The 25,211-nt window shown below is 49.0% G+C and overlaps 1 protein-coding gene across 7 annotated transcripts; it reads right to left on the reverse strand.

Annotated features, from left to right (window-relative positions):
• Window positions 1-1,059: 1,059 nt before the first annotated feature.
• On the reverse strand, window positions 1,060-22,889 carry LOC114036581 (AN1-type zinc finger protein 5-like). Of its 7 annotated transcripts, none has more exons than XM_027853135.1 (7): window positions 22,785-22,889; window positions 16,716-16,886; window positions 12,053-12,143; window positions 11,747-11,871; window positions 8,637-8,747; window positions 3,090-3,239; window positions 1,060-2,724 (listed from the first exon to the last, which is right to left on the reverse strand). In XM_027853135.1, exons 2-6 carry the CDS (start codon window positions 16,864-16,866, stop codon window positions 3,091-3,093), a joined length of 627 nt encoding a protein of 208 aa, XP_027708936.1. In that variant the 5' UTR covers window positions 16,867-16,886; window positions 22,785-22,889; the 3' UTR covers window positions 1,060-2,724; window position 3,090. The 7 variants fall into 7 exon arrangements, with proteins under 7 accessions (XP_027708936.1, XP_027708935.1, XP_027708934.1 ...); XM_027853134.1 differs by lacking the exon at window positions 22,785-22,889 and adding an exon at window positions 22,205-22,269; XM_027853133.1 differs by lacking the exon at window positions 22,785-22,889 and adding an exon at window positions 21,987-22,000 and having other exon boundaries at window positions 16,716-16,916.
• Between the last annotated feature and the right edge of the window lie 2,322 nt (window positions 22,890-25,211).

Genomic DNA, 25,211 nt, shown 5'->3' on the forward strand with positions numbered 1-25,211 from the left:
CAGAGCTGGAAAGGTCCTTAGTTATTTTACCTTCAGGCCTGCTTCCTCACCTTGAAATGAAGGATTTGAATGAGATGATCTCTAAGGTCCCTTCTGGCTCCCCAATTTGTAGTGAACATAGCTAGCTCCCAGAGCTGAGAAGAAACTTAGGAGCACAGAATGTCAGAGTTAGGAAGCCCTTTGGAGACTGTTTCAGTCCAACTCTCTTTTTATAGAGGAGGACATGAGATTCTTGAGTTCCCACTCCATTTCCCCCACTGGGGTTTCCTGGTCCCTGGCAGAACTGGCATTCAGAACTAGATTTTTAGCTCCAAAAGGGCTGTTTTGCAGGGGCGGGGGAGAAGAGGAAGAAGAAAAAGGAATATGGTTGTATATGGGGCACTGTATCCTATTTCCTCCTAGACAACCCGTCTAATCCTCTTAAGGCAGATCACAGATCACAGGAAGGGAATAAGTTCAATTGCCTCATTTACAAGAGGTCACGACAAGAGACCTAGTGAGGGCTCCAAAGAAGTCAGGTAGGGCTAGCCAATCTTAAGGCACAGAACTGTGATAATGCTGTTAGAAGTGGTCCATTAGAATGAGATGTTTATCAGGGCAGCAGCCTCTGAGGACCTTCCTGGGCCTGGGTGGCTATCAGCCCCGATGGACAGGAATGGTTGATCCCAAGGCTCCGCCCCCCCCATTCCAGGTCCCTTCCTACATCTACTGCCATCCCACCAGGCTCAGAAAGAGGGAGATCAAGGTAAGACCAAGGGCAGAGGCTATATCCTGACATCCAACGTCACTCAACTACAGAGATGGCATCAAGGCCACTCTATACCTGAGCTGGATTCCTTTCTAAAACATCCCTGACAAGTGATCATTCAGATGCTGCTCGATGACTTCTAGTGACGGGGAACTCACAAGCTCCCCAGGCCCTTGCTCTACTTTTGGACAGCTCTAATTATTACAGAAGTTCTTGCATACACGGAGACTGAATCTGCCTCTGCAGCTTCCCCACCAATGCACCTGGTTCTGCCCTCTGGGCCCAAGCTGGATGTGAGACACAGCACACCATGGAGACAAATGGAATATATTAATATTTACATAGGTGGGACACGATGCTGGGGGACAGGGAAAAGAAAAATAAGATAAACTGGGTCAGCAGGAGGGAGGGGGCAGCAGGCTGGAAGCCACACAGCCTACTATTTAGTCCCTGGGGCTCCAAAGGGTCTGCATGGTCAAGAGGTGGAGGGTCAGCAGACGTGGGGGGTGGGGCAGAGTCTCATCCTTCAGGGCTGTGACCGCGCTCCTGCCAAATCTGTCCATAAAAGTTAAAACAGAAAACTGGGAGGACATGTTGATGGGCTCCAGGCAAACAGGAGCATGTGCTTGAGAAGACAGAGGAAGTCAGCAGCACTCACTGAGCCCAGAACAGCCACGGCAGCTGTGGGAGTCCTGAGAAGATGGCAGCCTGTATAATGCCCACTGGCCTCTGGGAAGGGCCTGGAGGGCCATCTTGAGCCAAGACCCCAGTGCAGATCTGGCTCAACTCCCTGGGGAGGGGGAGGGGCAGAGACTAGGGGCAGAGAATCCAACTGGGCTGCCAGACACTTACTGTCCTGCTTTCTCTCGGAGAGGTTCAGGCGGCTCTTTCAAGGTGCTGGGTGCCCTGGACTCCAAAGGAGTCATCTAGTCATTTCCTTTGCCCTCGCAGGGCTTTTCCCTAATTGGCTGCAGGGCCCCTTCTCCTTCACAGTACTACAGGGCACCACTCCTCACCTCTGAACCAAGCTGGTTTGCTTGTCAGGCCTGTATCCCCACAAAGATTTCCCAAGAAGAAAGAGGCAACACCAAAGACAACCACACTCCATCCCACCCACTAAAGATCCACTCAAGATGCCATGTGACCTGAGGACAGGTGGCTGTGTACCTGATGGATCAGGGGGCAACGCTTAGTACATTTTGCTTCCCGAGGATAAAGCAAAGTGAGTCAGCTTGACATGGGCAGGGGCATAGGCACACAGGCTTGAAGGAGTGGGTGCCTACAAGAGCAAGGTGGAAGCAGGTATTGAATCAGAGCACCAGTCTGGTTCTTTCCTTCACCCAGGCTTGCTAACTATCAGCAATACCTTTACACAAAGCTAAGGTTCCTCTGAGATTTTTCCCTGCGAGGGGAGACAGGGTGCTGGTCTGAGTGGGATATGCAAACCTGAGAGCCAGGAATGCACAGTAAGGCAGAACATAAGTAGCAAAGTGAGTGCATGTGCCAGGAAGAAGGACGTTGGCGACAGTGGTAGGGGAAGGGAAGGGGCCCTCTCCAATGCACCTCTTATGACTGGGTCACAAACAGCTCCTGTAGTCGGTAGGAAGATCAGAGTTGAGAGGGGACACTCTTGACCATTGGAAAGTAAGACCCCGCTTTGCTGGGGGTGCTGGGACATCCTGGGAAATGTCAAAGGAAGGGAGGAGATACAGAAATGAGGCCAAGGCTTCCTGCTGAGACATGAGGGGAGCTGGTCCCCCTAACTTCCCTGGAGTCAGGGAGGGAGAGGACACAAACAAGTCTAAGGGCTTTCGAGCTGCAGAGTTCTTTATCTTGGGGAATACCCAAACCCCAGAGATGGCTTCAGAGCGGATTCGGCCAGATTCCCCGTCTGGAGGGAGAGGCCTGGCTTCAGGGTGAGGAGTCAAGGACCTCTTAAATGGCACGTATGACCATGCCCCTCAGGGATGCCATGCCTGTACAGAGTAGAGGAAAGGGGCCTCAGTGGGGGCAGAGAAGGACTGGGACTCCCCACTCTCACCTCTAGTCCCTGAATCATTCTGGACTTCCAAGAGGAGGGCCTAGGGGGAAGGGAGACAGCAGCTAGGATTCAGATATACCCACTGACTCAGCCCATCTCCCAGGTAAGCCAAACTAACTAGTTCTGAAGATGCTCTATGGCTAACAAGTAAGGGTGAAACCTCAAGATTCTGGACGGAGGAACTCCTCCCTCAATCCCTGCTGCCCAAGTCTGAGTCCTGAAAGCTAATGTGCCCAGATGATCTCGGAGGGGCTGGGGCTGGGGATGGGACAGGGATGGGGACGGGGGCACATTTCTCACTTCACAACTTCCGGATCTTCTCAGCCACAATGATGGGGTTCTCCTTGCGGATCTTCTCAGCGGCCTCAGCCTTGTAGTCAAAGGGACAACTGTGTTTTTCTGAGTATCGGTGCATGGCACAAAACAGATTTCCACAGCGGCATTCAAAGCCTGGGCAGGGGAGAAGAGGACAAAGTGGTGATCAATCTGATCCAATTCAGATTAAACCTGAACTATGATCATAGGATTCAGAGGGGAAGGTACCTCAGACACCAGGAAACCCAACGCTCTCACAAGAGAAGAGGAAACTGAGACACAGAGAGAGGAAAGCATTTGATTCAGATCGTATGCCTGTACGTAAATATCGGGGCTGGGACTCAAGCCCAGACCCTCGAAGGCCCAGGGGATAGAGTGTTGTACCTGGAGCCAAGGAGACCTGAGTTCAAATCCATCTTCAGACACTGAATAGCTATGGGACCCTGGGCAAGTCACTTAACCTTTTTTGCTCAGTTTCCCCAGCTGTAAAATGGAGATAATAGGAGTACCTACCTCCCAGGATTGTTGTGGGGTTGATATAATATTTATAAAATACTTTGCAAACCTTAAAGTGCTATAGAAATGTTAGTTATTATCATTATTATTAAAATCACGTTTGGGTGGCGGATAACAGAGAAAGAGGCTCTTTCTTGTGATCCCCTTGGCGGTCCAATGGACACTGACTCTAGATGTGAGCTGGGCCCACAGTTACCAATGACACCGGGCTTGAGGCTGCAGCACCACAAATCCCATGGGGACCTTTATGCAGACTGTGCCTGTGGTGATTTAGGGCATCTGACATCCCATAAACATAGGAACCAAGGGAGGGCAGCTGATTCATGCCATAAATAAGGGCAGATGTCCCTGACCAAGCCTAATGGAATAGGTTCCCTATCAGACAAGGGACCCTTCCTTCCAGTTTCTTAAGCTGTGTCTGCTGAAAATTCCCCTAAATTTCAAGAACAGGAATGTACTGGACAAGTCGTAATAATAAAGTCAATTCAATTCAGGGAAGACTTAGTGCCTCCTATGGGCCCTGTGGGTGAGAACTGGCCCCGACCCTTGTGGAACCTGGCCAGACTGGGCAGGGGCTTGGCTGGAGTCCCTTCATCCCACTCAGTCCATGGCAGGCCCCCCAGACATACTCCCATGGAAGCCCCAGCTGACCCCCGGCCCAACCAAGGAAGAGTAGGGAACATCACACAGGCAGATGCTCAGGCCCACAGACAGTGGCATCATTTGAATCTAGCACTGTGGACTCAGAGACAACTTGTTCCCCCAGACTCTCTCTCAGGTCTGTTACAGGGTAGCCAAGGATGCAGAGTTAGAAAGGACCCACTCTTCCCAACAACCTTGTAGAGGAGGGATTATCAGATTTAATTTGCAGGGGATAATTTGGAGCCCTGGGGGAGAACCCAAGATGGAGGGTGGATGACCTTGCCCAAGGTCACACCGACAGTGTCGGCACCAGAACCGGAGCCTAGGGCTCCTGGCTGAAGCACTGCCCTGCACTGTGCTGCCTCTCAGTGTAGACGGAACGTAGAGAGTCGGGGCAATGGCATGGTAGACTGCGTTGTCCAAGCCTTTTAATTTACAGGTAAAGAGAGACCCCTAAAGGATAACTGATTTTTTCAAGATTTCACAACGAGGGGATGGGGGAGGAAGAGGCTGCCAGGCAAACAATGGATAGCTGTGGTCTTGCTTTCTGCTCAGGGGAACTTCCACCCTGCTCCTCTGCCCTCCCAAACACATTGCAATAACAGCAGCTCACATCTGTAGTGTGTTTGAATTTTACAAGACACTTTCTTCACAGCAATGCCTGGAGGCAGTGAGCACATTATGATACCCACTGTACAGATGAGTAAATTGAGGCACAGAAATGGTAAGTGACTTGGCCAAGCTCACATAATTATTCAGTGAGGGAGGCAAAATTTGAGCCTGGTCTCTGGACCCCAAGTTCTGCTCTGTTTCTACAACACCAAGCTATCTCCTTCTGGCTTCTTTCTCTTAAGAATAGTAACAACAGTAACTCAATTCTATAGTGCTTTAAGTCTACAAAGTACTTTTCCTCATAACAGCCTCATGAGGAAGGGAACACAGATTTCATCTGAAGCTTGCAGATGAAGAAGACAAGATGCAGAGAGGCTGCGACTGGCCTACAGCCACACAGACGGCAAGCGATGGAGCTGAGACCGAAGCCAGGTCCTCCTGGTCCCCACATCCCTTTCCCCTACATCCCTACACTGGGGGGTGGGGGGGCATTCGGTGGAAGGTGGGGTTTGGATGTGGTGGGCACTCTGCTTTGCCTTTTTTCTTAGTTTACGAGGAGGCTGCCCCAAGCAGGGCTCCTCCAGCATCTCAGCACGCTCAACACAGAACAGAGATGAAATCAACCTCCAGAAGCTCCGTTCCATTTCTACCTGCTGAAAATGAGAGAGAAAACCCCAGGCCAGAAGTAGGTTAGTGACAAGGTGCTCGTGGGTGATTTTAGGAAGCACTTGACAGGAGTCCCTGGCGGAGTGCAAGGGCTCCCAGAATAGAACTGCACCTCGGTCTCCTAGGAGCGCTGAGGAGCTCACTGGCTCTTCCTGGGGGTGGGGAGCTGCCTGCTGGAGGCGGAGAACAGGAGACAACTGGAGCCCAGAGAATGGCTACTCCATGCTCCAAAACGCCTAGCCAGCACAAGTGGGAAGGAGCCAGGCTCAGCACGCAGCCCTCAGCTCCTTCTCCAACACCTAAGCCACTGCTCTTGATTCAGTCTCCATCAGGGGTGCCCCTGCCTGGAGCCCCATCTTTGGAATTCTTTCCCTCCTCTTCTCTGTCTCCCTCCCTGGTTTCCTTCCTCCCAAGAGAAGTCTCTCTCAGTCCTGTTAATGCTAATGTCTCCCCTCTATTGACATCTTCAGTTTCTCCTGTCTATAGCTTGTCTGTACAAGGCAGTTGCTTGCATGTGGTCTCTCCCATCTGACTGTGAGCTCCCTGAGAACAGTGGGGCTGTCTTCTGCCTTTCTCTGTGTGCCCGCCCAGGGTTTACCATAGCGGCTGGCACACAGCTGCCACTTAGTCACTGCTTGCTGACGCAGGGAGCCTGGGCATTAGCTTTGCCTCTTCCCTCTGCCTCCCGCCCTCAGACTGCTGGTCTTCCCCTCTGTCCCCATCCCTCCCCTGCTGCCCCAGTCTGCCTTCTCAGGCATGTGTCTGGTCACGTCCTGCCTCCACTCAGCAAAGTGTCCAGAGGCTCCCCTCTGCTTTCCAAGTGTACCTCCAACTCCTCTGCCTCACACTCAAGGCTCTCCCCAACCTGACGCCACCCTCCTTGATCTGACCTTCCATTACTTTCCTCTCTGTGCCTGGAAAGCCCCCCTTCCCCACCTTCGCCTGGAATATTACTGTCCACCCTTTGAAGCCTCACTCAGATCCCAGGCCCTCTATGAAGGCTTCTCCTGAAGTTCCCTCTCTGCCAAAAGCAAAGCAGCTGATGGTTCTTGCCTTAATTGATCGTAACTTGCCTTAATAATAATTTCATCTTTTAAAAGATGGAAAAAGCAATGAAGGAAAAAGCTATTTTAGATCTGATTGTCACCTTCAAGGAGAAACTAGGGTGAAAAAGATGGGAATCTTGGTAGGAAATGACCATTCCAAAAGCAGAGCAAAGACAAGAACCATTCAGACTTGCGCCCTTGACTGTGGGCCTGGGCCCTTCAGAAGGCTTGGAGAGAGGAGAGGCAGGAGGGCTGGGAAGCTCGATTTCAGGCAAAGAAAAGCGGAAAGAGGGGGCCGGTGGGGTGCACAGGAAGCAAGAGCAGGGAAGGAGGGATACAGAAGTGCTGGTCCTGCACAGGGTCAGAGGTGATAAAGTGCAAGAGAAAAGCAGGCTGGTGGGGGAATCTAAGGAAAACAAAAAAGGTTTTATAAAGAAGCTGGTCTGGCCAGAGCTCGGGATAGAAGGGACAATGTAAGGAACCAAAGAAGAAAGGCAGAACACCCCAAGGAGAACGGTCTTTGGCCTGGAAAGGACAAACTAAAACTGCCTCACAGAGAAGTGAGACTCCAAGAACTCCAAGATGTGATCTGGGAGAATGGAAAAGGGCAAATTCTATATCCAAATTTCCAAAAAAGGAAAACAGTGGAGTCTGCAAACTCTAGATCAGTAAGCGTGAATTTAATTCCTGGAACAATTCTAGAATATGCTAAGGTGAATATGCAAAAAAAAAGAAACAGTGATCACTAAGGCCCCCTTGATAAAAGTTTTATCAGAAACAGATCCTACTCGGCGAATTCATCTTCCTTTTCCAAAAGGGTCACTAGACGACAAGGCAACCTCTATTTGGCAGATATGGTTTACTTAGACTTTCAGCAAAACATTTCACCAAATTTAGAGATCCAGGCTAGACTAAAGCACAGCTGGGAGGATTAGAACTAGTAGCCCTTAACGGACTTGTGTCACCTCTGGAAGTCGCTTGTAAAGTACCCCCGGGATCCGCACTTTGCTCTTTACAGTTTATCAACATTTTGGATAAAAGGACAGAGATGGGACAGGATAGGAAGGGACAGATGGCATGATGGATGACACTCAGATGAAAGAAGGATAACGATAAAGTCTTAACCTGAGGTTCAAAAAATCAATTTCTTAAGTACAAGATAAAGGATGATGGTTCCTGATGTTCTTGAGATGTGCTGAATGGGGTCCTGCATGTGCAGACTACGGTCACTCCTAGGGCTCTGGAGGCACGAAATTATGTGTGTGTGTGTGTGCTCGGGATAGAAATTATGCACGCGCATATGTGTGTGTGTGTGTGCGTGCATGCGTACAGGCACCCACCCCAGCCTCTGGATGTCTCTCCCACAAAGACTCACAAATATGGGGATGAGTCAATCAGTCCTGAAGCTCCTGAAGTCTCAGGTGAGTTGGTCGTTTCTTGGAGAGACCTGTAAAGCCCTTCAAAGGGTCTAATAATCTATGGTAAGTCACCATTTCAGACCAAAGGGGCCTGAGGTGCTCAAGGGCACATGCTTGAGAAACGTCAACGCTGATGCTTCACCAGACAGTGTCTTCTCTCTAAGCTCAAACGTGGCTAGAAGCCACCCCTCCTGAAGCAGAGTGACACTTTAGGCCCTACAACAGAGAGGCCGCAGTGGCCTCAACAACCCTGAATAATTGAGACAGGGAGGGGCTGCTCCTACCTGTGCTTGTTCCATTTCCAACCCCAGTTGCACTTCCTTCCCTCCACTCTAAAGACATTTTTTAATGCACTGTGAAGCATGCTAGAAAGAGCGCTGGATCTGGATCTGAACCATGCCCCTTCCCCTCACTAGCTGTGTGACCTTGGACAAGTCCCTTCCCCTCTCTGGGCCTCAAGTTCCCTCGCTCATAAAGTAGGGGGGTTGTTCCAGATGATCTCTAAGGTGCTTCCCAGTCCTAAGACTTAGACCTCAGCCCTTCCATGGCCTTTCGTCTAATTCTCCCAGCACCAAGGACAGAGGTCTGCACACAGTCCTGCAGGGACTCTGCCCAGGGCCTCCTGCTCGTACCTGTCAGACCCACTTTTTTCCGACAAGCAAAGCAGCGGTTCTTTTTCAGTTTGGGTTTCTCAGATGACTTCTCTTCCTCAGAGGAGCTCTGAGATGTCTCAAGAAGAGAACCTGGAGGAGAAAATACATACACAGAGTAAGGTCAAGCAAGAAGACTGATTCCCAAGAAGCACGCCAGAAGCCAGGTAAGCAGTGGGCAGTCCTGTCTCATTAAGCTGTCTCATCAAGCTCCAGGTAAGTGTGGGCTCATTTCAAGGATGTGGCTGTTAGCCATGACAAGCCAGGTCTGGATTCCTCTTAGCAACTAGCCTTTATCGCTGAGGCCTACACTTGGGAATATAATCACTGGGAGCAATCTTCATGCTTTAGAGGCAAATTTGATTTTGGAAAGAACTGAATTCTGAGAGAATGGTGGGATTCTTGACCTCTTACATATCTTGGACCCTTGGGTAATCTGGTGAATTTTAATACTATTGTGGTTTGCTGCCTATATTCATACTCAAAAGAAATCCTATATTTCAATTAGAGGTTAGTGAAAATAAAGATGTAAATTTTTTTCTATTCAAGTTCATGGACCTCCTGAAATCTTTTAAGGGGTCCATGGACCCCAGGTTAAGAACCCCCAATTTAGAATAAAGTCTGGTGAACATGGTAAGTGAAGTGAGTTGGAAAATATCATGTGGGGGTCAAAAATGAGATATGACTATAAAGTAATGATATCAAAACATTTTTTCCCCTAAAGATGTCTTCAATACTTCACTGTGTCATGGAAATGACTCTGGGCTCTCAGTGGCAGTGTTAGACAACCACAGACAGACTCCACCAAACTATGAATGCTGCGACTATGAGCCTAGAGACGGGCTGTTCCAATCAAGTCAACCTAACAAGCATCTATTAAGTGCTTACTATGTGCAAAACAAAAAACAGTTCCTGCTCTGAAGGAGCTTACAGACTCTACTGGGGGAATACAAGGGTGTAAACAGGTAAAGCTGGAGAATGACAACGTGCTGGCCCAAGACCAGACTAACCAGATTTAGAGTAGCTCATCTCCAGAAGTTTAGACACGAAGGTGCTAATTTTGGGGGGACAGGGTGGGAGTGTACAAAAACTAATGGAGACCATCTATTAAAGCATTAGTTAAGATGACAGTTAAGGTGACAGTTAAGAGGGGCTGTGATCATTGGATTGTAGCTTCCTAGCTGGAAGACACCAGTGAGGTGGTGTGAACCTTCTCTTTTTATATATGAGGAAACCAAGCCCCAGAGAGGGTTAGTGACCTGCCCCCAGTCTTACAGGCAATAAGGGACAGACCCAGAATTCAAACCTTTGTCCCCGAACTCTGCATCTGACACTCTTCCCATGAGATCATGCAGCCACCCTTCCTCAATAAAAGAAGATCTATAACTAGTGAAATCATGGATCCTCAAAGTACTGAAAACTAAGTCCTACTTTTCCCCAGAAAGCAGTATTTTTCTATTTATCATTTATATACGGGACCTTATAGAGACAATATGCTCACTTCAGTTAGCTAATCCAGATAAAGACTGGGGTTTCAAATTGGGTAGGGGGAAAGAATGGTATTGTGGAAGGGCCACTGAGGCAATGTCAGAGGTCCTGGAGGAGCCGTGTGGCCCACTCTGCTACGCCTTTGAACTCCAAGTCCAACGCTCTTTCTACCATTCCATACTGCCTTGTGTTTCATTAGGAAGGGAAATGAGTTGCTACACACCTACCTTAAAGTTGGGCAATCAGGTCCAGGATTGGATCATTTACTAACTGGGTTCAGCTCTGGCAAACACAAGATTCCATTTTGGAAAATCTGTGCCAATGTCTGTCACAGACAGTGTATATAGAGGTCCCCTATTCTTGCTGGCTGCATCAAGTAACTTCAGAATCAACAGCTAAACCCCCCCGGGATGCTCTGTCTGATGATTTGGGGAATTCACTTTGCAATGGGACACATTTTTATACACAGTCATTGTATCACCTAGACCACAGAAGCTCCTTTGGAAGGGAATCAGAAGGTCATGTAACTGTCCAGTTTTACTGCCCCTGGTAAGGCGAAGAAAGAAATCCCCTTACACCATCCCTGACATGAACACTCAGCCTCACTGTGCCTCAAATCCTGAAGCAGCTGCTCTGGGCAGGGCAGCCTGAGGGGCTGGGTAGACAGAGATAGAAACAAACAGTCCCCAATCATGGGCCTTCCATTATGCTACCCTGCATTCAATGAGCTCCAATGATGGCTAATTCATTATCTTGTAAGGCACACCAGGCAAACTTTCTTCTGTCTCTGTGCTTTAAAGCAGAGTTTGAAGATTGCACAGTACTTTATTTTGTCCTGTAAGTTTTCCAAGGGCCTTTTTAATTACTCTAACCAAGTCCCACAGAGTCATCACAGAACGTGTGAATGGGAAGGGACCTTACCCTGGTGGCATCATCCAAAAGTAATTCCCACAATTGCCTGCACCTGACATTAATACTCTGCCTGGAGAGCTCCAATAAAGGGAAGCCCACCCCATCTTGAGGCAGCCCATTCCACTTCGGGACAGCACTAATTGTGAGATGGTTTAAGCTGATTTCAAGCCTGAATTGCCCTTTATTGCAGCTTTGACCCTTTACACCTGGTTCTGCTCTCTGGGGTCAAACAATATAAGTCTAATCCCTCTTCTGCACAACAACAGCCCTTTTAATATCTGAAGACCCCCACCATGCAGTGGTCATTCATCCCAGAAGCTGCTACTATGTGCCAGATACCAGGAGGATGCAGGATACAGTGGGAAGAGATGAGCTGGGAGGCTGAAGGTCCTCAGCAAGGCATTTATCCTCTGGGTCACAGTCTCCCCATTCTCCCATCTGTCAAATGAGGTTCAGTGGAAACTATACTGGAATAGGCATCAGGTGCTCCACTTTCTAGTTCCACCTTACTAGCAGTGTGACCATGGACGTGTTGCATTGCCTTTTGGGCCTAAATTTTCCCAGTGGTAAAACGAGCCAGTTGGTCTGGATGATTTCCAAATGCTACAGCCTATGACTCCATGTTTGGAAACCAGCCAGCCCCCGGGTATTACAAGACCTCCAACCATCTCCCTTCTGGATCTATCCATTACCTGATGAGGGAGTCGGGGAGAGCGCCTCGTCTTCCTTGACGTAGCTGCCTGTCTGGCTGTGGATGTCTTCCTTTGATATGCTCATAGCTGTCATCTGGTGGGTCACAGGAGTCTGAGAGCTCAATCTGGGGGCCATCAGGACAGCACACATCAGAGAGCAGGGAAGAGAGACAATCAGCAAGTTGATCTTATAGAGGCATGGAAGGTGATGGAGAATAACAGTGCCTCGTCACTGGGAAAGGCAGGGGTGGGGAAGGAGGGCCAAGGGGAACACAGGGATGGGACACCCAGGAGGACTGTGCTCACCTGGCTAAGACATCATCAGGTGTAGGGTTCGCCTCCTCTGCACATGCTGCAGGGAAGGTCTCCAGGGCAGCAGGATTGGGGCTGCTGGCCACTGTGGATAAAACACAATCAAGCCCTGGAGGGTCATGCTGGTTTGCAAGTTTGGCCTAGGTCTCATTACATCTCAGCCCTAGGGAACTCGAAGGTGGAAGAGAGGTGGTTGGCACCATTGAACCCTTCTAGGTGCTTTGCACTATACTGGAAACTGCAGGGGCTGCAAGAATATTAGTCTTGATCCCTGCCCTCTAACAGCTTCCGGTCAGGTTGGAAAACTGGTACTAAAACACATACAACAATGAGAGAACAAGCAAGTGTGGACTTGTAGGATAGACAATAAGGCCTATGCAAGTCAAAACCGTGCAAGCTGGAATGGGCGGGAGAGGACTCATGAAAAACTTAATTAACAGACTTTGAACCAGTGACTGCTCCTTTTGGACTGGATGATCTCTAAAACCCTTGGATCTGTGACAGACAGCATCCCTGGAGCTGTGGGGCAACCGGGAATGTACCCACTTTGGGCAGGCAAGAGACACACATTAAACTCATTGTAATCTCTCCTCTAGCTAAAAAACAAACCAAGCCAGAGGACTATATTAGCCCTGCCTTTAACTGCCTTGCCATTAGGAAGGTAGGAGGTGGCAATGAAAAGTCCCAGAAAGTGTGAATGACATGCCAGCCAGGTATTTTGGAAAGAGTACTAGATTGGGAATCAAAGCACCTGCACCCTTCACCTGTCCCTTGGCATCATTTTCTTTATTTGTAATAACACAGGGTCTACACCCTTCTTCATGCCTCCCTCACACCAAATTACCCTGTGTTTATTTTACATATTTATATGCAGACATGCTGTTTCCTCCAATAGAATATAAGCACTTTGAGGCAAGGCCTCTTTCATTTTTGTCTATATCCCAAGTGCCTGGCACGTAGTAGGACCTTAATAAAAATTCCTACTGGTTGACTGATTTCAGCAGGAGAGGGAGAAGACCAGGAGAAAACTTTGAGATGACTCTGGTTAGGAAGTTATTGTTAACAGTTCAGCCATCACAGCACCTTCTCTCCACTCCCACCAACGTCCAGAGTAAAAGTCAGTGGCAATCCAGTTCTGTCTCTCATTGTCCCCAAGTTCTGTGCTCTCTTCAATATCCACCATTGGCTAACTGACTGCTGACTTGGAGATGCCCTTGGGGAGCAGGTAGTCTCATGTCCTGATGGGAAGGACAGGGAAAAAAGGGTCATCTGACTCCCAAGGCCCACACCAATGAAGCCAAGGGGAGCTGGAGAGGAATGAAACAAAACAAGTTTTAAATATCTTCCAGGATGGAAAAGATCTGGGAATAAAAATACAGGCAGATCCCTGAAAAGGCACCAGATGTACCTTGGCAGTGGGCTCTTTGTCGCCAAAAAAGAGCCTGGATTAGATCACAAAATTTAGAGACGGAAGGGACTTTGAAATCATCTAATCCAATGCCCTCATTTTATGGGGGGGTGGCTGGGGAGAAGTGAGGTCTGGAGAGGGGATGAATCTGCAGGAGGACACAGACATAAGTGGCTGGTGCCAGAACCCTGCAAGCCTCCCTCCCTGCTGCACTTCCCACCCTGTGTACAGGACCTCTCTCTAGGGACCCAAGGACATGCCCTCTCACTACTGGGGCAGGTAGAGAACATGCTCCCACAGGCCAAAGTTCATCTGGTTTGGAGTTGGAGGTCCTCTAGCCATCACCCAGTCTAGCCGCCTCATTTTGTACATAAGTGCACCCGAGTTTCCTGATTCCAAGACATTCTTTAAGCCCTTGTGGGGGCCTGGTGTTCAGATGACCAGATGGCTGGGCCTGGTACACATTTCTCCACAGAAACAATGGGAAACTCTATCCTCTGTAGCATCCTAGGTTAAGAAGTCTTCTGGAGGACAGCTGCGAGACATCACTACCACTTGCAACACTGTCTCTGTAAGAAGATATGTTTCAAGTTCTCTCCATTGCTGGGGAAAGAGGCAGTTTTCAGCCCAAGCAGAATTTCCGTTGACCCTGATACTGCCCAGAATGGAAGCCCACACCGCTGTCCCTGCTACTAGGGAAGACCAGTGATCTTTTGGGTTTATAAAGCACTTGCTTCACAATAACCTTCTGAGGGACATAAGGAAAACATCATTATTCCCATTTTACAGTTAAGGAAATGGAGTCTCACTGAGATCAAATGGCATGCCCAAGGTTTCCCTGGGGGAGGCTGAGAATTCAGAAACATGAAGCATCTGAGCTGTGATTAAAATCCAGACGCTCTGATTCCCAGGCCCCTCCACTGGTGCTGCTCTTTACCACTCCCCTGTAAAGCTGTGAAGACGAACAGTTACAGTACACATTTCCATAGTCCTTTAGTGTTCACAAACCACTTATTCTGTCACAAGAGCCCTCAGAAGTTGAGAATGTCAAGTATGGTCATTGTGACATCCCCATTCCCACAGATTCCAATCTCTCTCTCAGCCTCCCCCTCCCAGGCTCTCTTCTGTCAAATGAACACTACTGGGGGCTCAGGATGGTGCCATTCTGATAGAACATCTATTAGTTTTCTCTTTTTGTCCCTCAAAAGCCCAGACTGCTGCACAGGGGGGCAGCAGGACCCAGAACCAGAAGGGCAGAGCGTGCCAGGCTCCACCAGCCTCAGCAGTCACTGAAAAGCACAAGCCACAATCACCCTGTGTCATATCTGGGACCCACCAACAGCACACTCTCCTCTCTAAATCAACTCAGTGCCGTTGAGTCCTCAAACCAGGTCTCTGCCCACACTTCAATCACCACTCTCTCCATATTCCACATGCAGGGCCCAGATCTCCTTGACTCTCCTAATGCACCGTGAGAGTCCAGGGAGTAATTATCTGAATCAGAGGCAGCTGCTAACATCTCTCGTCTTCCAACCCAGAATCCCCAGAGTCCGACAATCATCTGCATCTCACAGATGAGGGCCCAAGAGGCTCTTCCCAGGGCCTCCTGGTTGGGGTGAAGCTGAGACTTCGGGGCCTTTGGGTCCCAAAGCCAGGAGCTTTCTAAAAGGGCCACAAACCCCCTTCTAGAGAGTGGTTGTAGCAATGAAAGTACTCATTAGCAGGACTGGCAAAGGGATGAGGCCCCTCTCAAGACCAGGCCCTAGGGCCTGGTCTTCTCTTCCACAGGAAGGCTCCCACACACAACACCCATTTGTCTCCTCATCTGGGCAGCCCACCACCTCCCTAAGCCTCAGTGTTCTCATATGTAAAATGGGCATGGCAGTACTTACACCACAGAGCTTCTGTTGCACTGAGGATTGTATTTTGTAAACCTTAGAGTGCTGGAGAAATCAGTTACAGTGCTAAGCCTCCTGATGTGGGGAAAGAAAGGTGCCCTGGGGATAGGAGACGTCCCAGAAGCACACGACCTGCAGACACACCCCCTTACACACCATCCATCATTCAGCTTCTATTTGAAGACCTGCAGGGATGTGGAGGCCTGCCCCCCCCCGCCCCCAAGACAGCTCTAGAAGTTTTCCTGATATGGAGCCAAAATCTGCCTCTGCAGTACTCCCTGACTCCCAGGTCTGTCCTCCAGGGCTAAACAGAATAAATCTCATCTTTCTTTTGAGAAGCAGCTTAGCACAGTGGACAGAGTCAGGTGGTCAGGTGGGACCTGGCACTTATAAGCTGGGTAATCATGGGCAAGTCATTTAACTCTTTTAGGCCTCAGTTTCCTCATCTATAAAATGGGGATAATAATGCCTGCTCTATCTCCAGAGCTGTTGTGGGCTCAAAGGACGGCTGTAAAGCACTTTGCCACTGTCTGTGTGATATAAATGCCAGCTGATATCACTATATCCCACAAAAATGCTTCATCCTCCTTAAGTCCGCCCACCCCTCCCCACCCCAATCATTCTCTTTCCCAGACTAAACATGCGCAGTGCCTTCCACTGGTCTTTTCCTGGCTCTCCAGTCCTCTTAGCATCCCATCAGCAATGTCCTTCCTATAATGTGGCACCTAAAACTGAACGCAATACCCCAAATGTGGAGGGCAGAGGGCAGCATCCCCACCACTACCCTCCCTCTGGCTACTCTCAATGATGTCTAAGACACTTCGACACTCATCTCACTGAAGCAGGTACTCCCACTTCTGACTCACAGATCAGACAGAACCGTCTGCCCCTTCTCAATGTCTGTGTCCTCCTAAGAATCCTCCAGACAACCCCCCCTTGGGGCCTTCAGCATTCTGGGAAGACCCACTTTTCACCTGCTCCGTATCCTAGCCTTGCTTCCTAACTGGCTCACCTCAGGCATCTTTCCCACCGTTTCTTGTGCACAAGTCCCAGTTGGGGACCAGCTGCAGTCTACTGACTCTTAATCTATCGTCTCTCCTTTGCCCACTGGACCCTGCAAGTCTTCTTTAGAGGCTGTGGTACTATCCCATGATGCAGAGTCATTTTCATCAGGAAAAGTATTATTGTTAAGCAAATGGGTTTTTGTGCCAGAGAATGGCTTGGCTGCCATGTCACACTGGCTCCTATTGAGAGGGTAGCGCACTAGGACCTCCAGATCTTTTTCAGATGTTTCTGATCCATCTGGTGTCGGCAGCCTACTTATCCACCTTCCCTCCCTATGACTCCTTACCTGGGGGACTTGCTCTCCCACTACTCTGCTGCCGCTGGAGGAAATCCTTGTAGCAGACCGAGCACATGCCGTTGGTTCGAGGGTTTCCATAGAAGCCACAGCCTGTGGTGCACAGCAGGGGCACCTGCGTCTGGTTGGTCTCCTGGGCCATGGCTGCGCTGAGCTCAGCTCCTGACATCAGACAACAAGGCAGATTGAGTCCTTTCATGGAGATAGGGAAGGAGTGCAGAAGGAGAACAGCTTGCATTCTGGGAACTCTTTAAAGTTTAAAAAGCATTTTAAACATTTCTTTTTTATTATGAAATTAACAATCAACAAACATGAACAATTTAATATACAAAGAATAAAAAGGGAAGGTTTTATATGACACTGAATTTCTATTACATAAATTTTAAAGTTCACAATTACATTTATAAAGCATTTTCCTCACAATAATCTTGAGAGGTAGACAAGGCAAGTATTACTATTCCCCTTCTACAGATGAGGAAAATGGAGAACAGAAGGGTGATTCCCAATGGTCACAGAGCCTAGTAAGTGTTAGCGATGGGACTAAAAATCCAGATCTTTCTGGAGTAGCATTTCTTGGACTATACTATACAACCTGCAAAGGAAACCTTGCTGGGACGAGTGGAGGGAAGGTACATTTCTCCATCAGTTTTCCAGGGTCAAGAATGGCCATCGCATTAATTCTTCTTGGGGTGTCTATGTGGTTTCCCTTTATGCTGCTATGGTCACTGTACCTTGATCCCCCCTCTGGTCTACATCAGTTCCCCTTCCACCTCCACCCCTACCTCATTTTAAGGGATTCTGACTCCAAACCCAGTGCTCTTTGTACAGAGTCTTTTTTTTAAGTTTCTCCAGAGCTGACAGTTCAGGTCTCCTCGATGAAACCTGAGCACAGACTGCCTGGCAATGCTTTTTGTTCTGGTTAGGCAATAGGGTTAAGTGACTTGCCCAGGGTCACACAGCTAGTGTCAAGTGTCTGAGAGATTTGAACTCAGGTCCTCCTGACTCCAGGGCCGGTGCTCTATCCACTGTGCCACCTAGCTACCCCAGTAATGTTACTTTTTGAGGTAATGTTTAGGTCTCATTTTTTTGTTTCCCTCAGGACCTAACACTGGATTGTGAATATAGGAAGTGCTTAATAAAGGCCTGTTCCCAAGCTGGAAGCATTACAAGGATGCAGCTGAACTCTCCTGTCACTGTTGGGCCTGAGGTTGGAGATTTTTATGTCTTCTATGATGGCTAGTCCCTGGGTCTCTGAGCCTGTCCTTTCTTCACAGTCCCAGGTAGCCCTGTAATGATTCAGCCCAGCATCCCCATCCTCCTCCATGCCCAAGCTCTCCAAGAGTCTGGGTGCATAAACATCAGGGCAGCAGCTGTGGGGCACTCAACGTATCCAAGACATTCCTGAAACTGTCAAGGGACTCACTCAGGCTGAACCAGGGCCTGGGTGAATGCTTCCCAAGGGGTGTCCTGAACAATGTTTATACTGCACAAGAATCTCCTAAGGCTCTCTCTCTATCCCCACTTCCAGGTGCCCAGATTCAGGCCCCTAGAACCAAGCTGATTGTGCTCCTGCCCTGATCAGCACAATGGAATTGAAACACCGCTGGATCTGGAACTAGAAGGCCTGGTTCAGGCCTAGGTCTCCTACTTACTATTTGTAAAAGTTTGAGCAAGTCAGTTTCCCTTTCTGGGCCTCAGTTTCCCCACCTAGCTCTAAAGGGTTAGATTGCTGTGGCTTCCTACTGCCCACGACCTCAAGCCTCAAAGTCTCTAAGGCTATCCATAATCACTGTAGACATCATATGACGTAGAGTTACAAGTACAAGTTCATCTGGTCACACTGAGACTCAGGCAAGTATTTACCCAAGATTCTAAGCGGGAGAGCCAGGACCTGAGCCAAGGACCTCTGCCTCCACCATCCTGGGCCTTGCTGAGCCCTCCTTTCTCTTTCCCACCCCCTCTGCTCTCGGTCAGGTAACCCAAGCTGCAGCCAGGGGTCCCTCACACACCAGGCTCCTCTTGCCACCTTTGCTGAGATACTCCTCAGGGGTATCCAAGGAGGGGGTGCCATCCTCCTTGCTCTCCACCTGCCTAAATCTGCCCTGACTGAAAGCTCCAGCTCCAGCCTCAACCCCTCTGTGACACCCTGTCTGATCACCTCAGCTCCAAGGCATCTCCTTCTCCTGAGGCTCCAAAGCACTCATGCTCTCTCCCTCATCTGACCCTTGGCAAATAGCACCTCTTGTGGCATGAGCTCCAACTGTCCTCTGCCACAGCTTTATGAGTAGACAGTGCTTTGCACTGTGGAGTCTGAGGAAACCTGTATTCAAATCTTGCCTCCTATATTTATTAGCAGTTTGACCACAGGCAAGCCACTTCAGCTCTCTAAATCTCAGTTTCCTCATCTGTAAAACAGAGATCATCATAGGATTCACCTTACAGGACTGTGGTGAGTATCACTTTGTAAACCTTACAATGAGACAAAAGCATTAACTATTTCTTTGATGGTAGAGACTATCTTGTTTACCTGTATTTGTATACCCATCACTTTAGTACCGTGGCTGGCACATTGTAGGTGCTTAACAAAAGCTTCCTCTATCAAAGTTTTCAAAGCACTTAGCATAATGCCCAGCACATAGTAGGCACTCAATAAATGCTTCCTTCTCTTCCCTACTGAAGACAAAGGAGAACAGGGACCTCTGAATCCCCTCCCAGTGCCTAGCATAGGGCTGGGCCCATAGTAGAGACTCAGAAGATTCAGTGATGGATTAACAGAAGCCTAAGAACAGTGTAATACATTTTTTTGTACACTCCCGTGATTTCACTGGTATAGTTTTCCCTATAAGGAAATTCCCTCAACCAATGCAGACTGGCAACAGCTCAGTGGCTTAGGACAACTGCATGGGGCTGCTGAAAAGCAAAGGGACTTGCCTGGGATTATACAATCCTTTTTTTTTTTTGCTTAGGCAATCGGGGTTAGGTGACTTGCCCAGGGTCACACAGCTGGTGTCAAGCATCTGAGGTTGCATTTGAAGTCAGGTCCTCCTGACTCCAAGGCCAGAGCTCTATCCACTGCGCCACCTAGCTGCCCCCAGGATTATACAATCCCAAGGTGGGGCTTGAGGCCAGTCTTTCAGACTCAGAGACCTGACTCCATTACTCTGTGTTGCCTCTCTGTAACAGGGAGGAAGAGGGGTAGAAAGTAGAAGAGAAAAAGCATCAAGAAGGAAAGAGCACTAGATCTGAGGTGGGAAGATCTCCTGGCTTTGCCACTAATTAGTCGTGTGACCTTGGGCAAGCTTCTTCCCTTCTCTGGGCCTCACTTTGAGGTAGAGGGCTAGATGTGATGATCTCAAAGCTAACTTCCATTTTCTAAAATGGCTCAAATCATATTCTCAGGGCTACAAGAGTCCTTAAAGATTCACAAAAGCAACACTCTGATTTTATCAATGACAAAAGTGAGCTCCAGAAATCAAGTGATTTGTCCAAAGTCACATCAAGCACTTATCTATGACAAGAAACGCCAGAAACTCACTAATACTTCCTTTTGGGAAGCTCAGTGCTTTTCAGCTTGGGAGGCAGCCTCCCCAAGGAGCACTAGCCCTCTTCTTGACAAAATCAAAGAGCTGGTACCCAAATCTCAGACCTCTCTCCCCACCCTGTTCCTGTCTCCTTTCCCAGCCCCTTCCCTCAAGGGAGCATCCTTTGCTTTCAAGGGCGATAGTTATCTGGGGAGGTAGTGTGTCTAACTGGCTTTCAAAAAACATATTTACCCTTTCTCTAGCTCTTTGCCTTGAATGCAAACTCCTTGGGACACCACAAGAGATGCCTCCTGGGGTCTGGGAAATCATGTCACCTTACCCCTATCTCCAATGTTCTTATGTGTATATTAAAAATACCGTGCTGTTGTTCAGTCTGACTCTTTGTGACCCCATTTGGGGTTTCTTAGCTGGAGTGGTTAGCATTTCCTTCTCCAATTCATTTTACAGATGAGGAAACTGAGGCAAACAGAGTTAAGTGACTTGCCCGGGGTCACACAGCTAGTAAGTATCTGGGGTCAGATTTGAACTCTGGAAGAGGGGTGAGTCTTCCTGACTCCAGGCCTAGCACTCTATCTACCAGCCACCTGGCTGTGCCCACCCCCCCCCAAAAAAATTTGTCCCCTATAGTTATCTGTATATGGGTCTTACTTTTGTACTAGACTGTGAGGTCTATGGGGATAGGGATCGGGTATTATCCAAACTTTGTCAAGCAACCCAGCACAAAGCTCTGTACACAGAAGGTGCTTAATAAATGCCCTAAGAAAGAATGAAGGTACAGCACTGGGCAGTAGCAGAAAGAGCACTAGATTGTCGGTCAAAAGGCCTGGGTTCGAGTGCTGGTTCACTCGATGACCTTGGGCGAGTCCCTTTACCTTTCCGAGCCTCAGTTTCCCTGACTGGCCTAGATGACCCCTTCCAGCTCTGAATCTTAGCCAAAGCTCAGCTCATCAGAAACTTTGGGTTTGCCTCCCTGTCCATCACGCCCGCCCCCAAGGCCCAGCCACCAATCCCGCCCGCCCCTCGCCATCCCGCCGACCAATAGGCAGTGCGTTCTTCAGTGAGGGGCGGGATTTGGTCCCGGGCGGCCCCGGGCCCAGCTGCGCGGCCCGTGGGGTAAGGCGAGGCCGGGGATGCGCGGCCTAGCTCAGGCTTCGCCGCTCAGCGGCTCGGCGCGGCCCGGCCTGGCGACGTGACTCGGTCAGGGCCTGAGCGGACGAGTGGGTGGATGGCTGCGGCCTCGGCCCTGGGACACGGGGCGCGGGCGGGCGCCCCCTCGAGCGGCCCCGCCGCGCTCACTCACCTGTCGCGGCCCCGGGAGGCCTCCCGGACCCGGCCCAGCGGCGGCGAGGGCGGGCTCGGGGCCTCCCGCCCGAGGGAGGCGGCAGAGCGGGGCGGCCCGGGGAGGGAGGCCGGCCAGCCGGGGCGGAGGGCTGGCGGGGCCGCTTGTCGGCCGCTCACACGCGCCCAGGCGGCCCGGCCCCGCGGCGGGTGCCCAACATGGCCGCCGAGCGCCGCCCGACCCGCGGCTTCCCCTCCCCCTCCCCTTTCCCTTCTCCCCCCTCCTCGCTCTCCTCCCCTCCTCCTCCTTCTTCTGCCCCTTCCCAGCCTTTTTCCCCTCCTTTCCATTTTGCCCCTCTCCCTTTTCCCTCCTCTGCCCCTCACCCCTCCTTTTCCCCTCCTTTCCTCCCGCCACCTCTCCCCTTCTCTTCCCCCTCCTCACCATTCCTCTTCTCCCATCCCCTCCTCCTCCCTCTTTCCCCTCGCTTCTCTTCCCCCCTCCTCCTCCCCGTTCTCTCCATCTCCTGTCCCCTCCCCATCTTCCCTTCTCCTCCTCCCTCTTTCTTTTCCCTTCCTCACTCCTCTCCTTCCCCCTTCTCCCCCCCCCTTTTCTCTTGGCCTCTCCTCCTCCAGTCCTCCCCGTCTCTTCCAGCAGCTTACATTCTAAAATGGAGGAGACGTGCAATTAACCAGGCACATACAGGATGCATTATGGTGCAGCCAGGTGGTGGGGTGGGTAGAGCACTGGGCATGGTTGTGAAGCACTGGCACGGTGCCTCGCCCATAGCTACTATCATCAGCCTTATTATTAATACTATAGCTATTGTAATTACTATTATTATCACCTCCTGCAGAAGGTGAAGTTTGAGCACAGGCTTGGAGGAAGCCAAGGGGCAGAGGTGGGTGGGTATGGAGGGGTGCACGAGGCATGGCCCTAGGATGGAGGACAGCCAGGGCAGAGGCCAGGAGGCTGGAGATGAAGTGGGGTGTGTGAAGAATATCAAGGAAGGCAGTGTATGAGGATCTCAGAGCCCAGCCTAGAAAGGCTGTGAAGGGCGTCCTTGAATAGGATGGTTGGACACCTCAACACTTAGAGAAATTGAGAGGCGAAGGTTTCCCTCCCTCCCCCTAGGAGAAAGGGAACTCGAGACAGACACCCTTTACTAAGGGATTAAAGGGCACAAACTCAGAAATACAGATGCCCTCACAGGAGGGGAAATTAGGAATTGCATTGGCTTACCTTACTTAAGAGAGAAATTGGGGCGGGGGGGGAGAGACACAGACTCCTCTTTGATGGGCGAAATTCAAGGAACCAAACCCTTTATTCATGGATCTGTGGTCTCGTTGTTGTGCTAGTGCAGATCACAACCCAGCCATGCCTGCCTAATCTATATGACTCATCTATGAGGGAGGGAGGGAGAGGAGAGAGAATAAGCATTACACAGTACCTACTACGTGCCAGGACAAATATCTCATTTAATCCCTCAACCATCTTGGGAGGCAGACAGAGGTTAAATGACTTAGGGTCACATAGTTAAGTGTCTGAGGTTGGATTTAAACTCTGGTCTTTGTACCTCCAGGTCCAATTCTCTGTCCACAGCTCCACCTAGCTGCGTCTTAATTATGGCACAAGGGGTCCATCCAGTATGCTAGGGACCTTGCTCACTTTCTCTTGACATCCCCTGGATACCAGTGAAGCTTTATCCTTTGCCCTGGCTTCATGATCAACCCACCTTTATCATTTATGCATTTCTGTTGATAACACCCATTATACACATTTCTCCTTAATTCCTTGTAACGTGTTACAGCCTGCTTACAATCACCTTGCACCTCTCCATTAATGGTCAGGCGATCCTCAGTCTCGATTCTTTGGAGACTAGAGCGTTCCATGGCCACAACACACCAAAAGAACATTGACATTAAAAAGGGAAGGCAAGGGAGGGCATTGCAATTCTTTGATGGACCTATGTTTCCAGGAGAAACTTAGGGCCCATTAAAAAAGTTTTGCCGTTTCCCCAAAGTTACCTAGCCTATTTTCTGCTTGTTTACTCCTGGGCCCAACTCACTGTCCATTTGCAGTGTTTGTCCAAGATATACAGGGTGTCCCAAAAGTCCTAGTATAGTTTTAAGCTACTACACTCAGTATACTGCTTAGCATAATCTGTATGATGGGCATTCTTCATCCATTTGGTTTTTCCCGTGTGGATAGTTAGGTCAAACTTTGGTGTCAGGTTCTGGATCTTCTTCAGGAGGTTTTGCACTAGTCCAGGATTTGATATAATCAACAGAATGCCTTCTGTCATATCATCTAGAGCAGTGGTGTCAAACTCAAATAGAAATGGGGACCACTGTTATTGATACAATTATATAGAGAGGCAGCTAGGTGGCTCAGTGGATAGAGTGCTGGACATGCAGTCAGGAAGACCTGAGTTCAAATCCAGCCTCAGATACTTCCTAGCAGTGTGACTCTGGGCAAGTCACTTAACCCCTGTCTGCCTCAATTTCTCCATCTGTAAATGGGAATAATAATAGCACCTACCTTCCAGGGTAATTAGGAGGCTGCTGGGTGGCTTGGCCTGGAGTTAGGAAGACCTGAGTTCAAATATGACCTCAGATATTTACTAGCTGTGTGGCCCTGGGCAAGTCACTTAATCTCTTAATCCACTGGAGAAGGAAATGGCAAACCACTCCAGTATCTTAGCCAAGAAAATCCCATGGACAGTATTAATGTGCTATGGTCCATTGGGTCACAAAGAGTCAGACAGGACTGGACAATAATACAGGTACAAAAAGATGCCTGCAGGCTACATATTGACTTAGTTTTAAAATGTAATGTTATCTGTGTTTCTTCATATTTTTATTTATTTTATTAAATATTTCCCAATGATATTTTGGGCTGCACTGGGGAATGTTGTGAACTACACTCTTTGTTTGACACTTGATCTCGTTCTGGTTCTCAAGAAATCCATGGATAGATTTCAAGGGGTCCATGCACTTGGATGGGGAAAAAAATGACATCTTTATTTTCACTGACTGAAATTCAACTATGAATATAGGCAATAACCTTATTCTGAGAAGGGGTCCATAGGCTTCTCCAGACTGCCTAAGAAGGCCCAGGACACATGAAAAAGGTTAAGAATTCCTGATTTATGGGGAATCCTTTGGACTTTGTGCTGAATTTCCTCTCTGATGGTGGTAAATATCTTTGGCAAGCTTACGCTTCTCTATTTAATTGCTTGCTATTAATAATGAGAGGGTCACTGAAAAAGGTTCTCTCTTTCAAGGACTCTTGTAGAATTTTGACATATGCAAAGGAGATGCCTTGTTAGTGGCCTTTAAGGTTGCATTTTGCTTTATAAAATCAAATGTGTTTTTATAGTCAACAAACAAACACAGAAGGATGTTATATAATCTGTATTTTTAAAAAAGTATTTACTTGTTTTGACACGCATTTATTATCTTTCCCTTCTACTGTCTCCCTCCTTCCACTGAATAATTAAAAAAAATAAAATTCATAACAAATATGCATAGTCCATCAAAACAGAGTCCCACACAGACCATGTCCAAAAATATGTGTTTTATCCTGCATTTTTAAGTCCATTCCCTCTCTGCCAGGATGGTAGAATGCATAATTAGTATCATTTCTCTTTCCACCTTCAGTTTCCCA

This window comes from Vombatus ursinus, unplaced genomic scaffold (assembly GCF_900497805.2).
Source record: "Vombatus ursinus unplaced genomic scaffold, bare-nosed wombat genome assembly UNPS02009918.1, whole genome shotgun sequence".
In the NCBI taxonomy this organism is placed as follows: domain Eukaryota; kingdom Metazoa; phylum Chordata; class Mammalia; order Diprotodontia; family Vombatidae; genus Vombatus; species Vombatus ursinus.

Bases quoted from the DNA above. Each gene is read 5' to 3' on its own strand.
- LOC114036581 (XM_027853130.1), bottom strand. From the start codon at position 16,962: ATGCAAGCTGTTCTCCTTCTGCACTCCTTCCCTATCTCCATGAAAGGA. The intron at 12,144-16,715 runs GTAAGGAGTCAT...TTTTATCCACAG, and splicing joins TGGGAGAGCAAGTCCCCCAG to TGGCCAGCAGCCCCAATCCT. The intron at 8,748-11,746 runs GTAATGGATAGA...TTTCTCCTCCAG, and splicing joins CTCCCCGACTCCCTCATCAG to GTTCTCTTCTTGAGACATCT.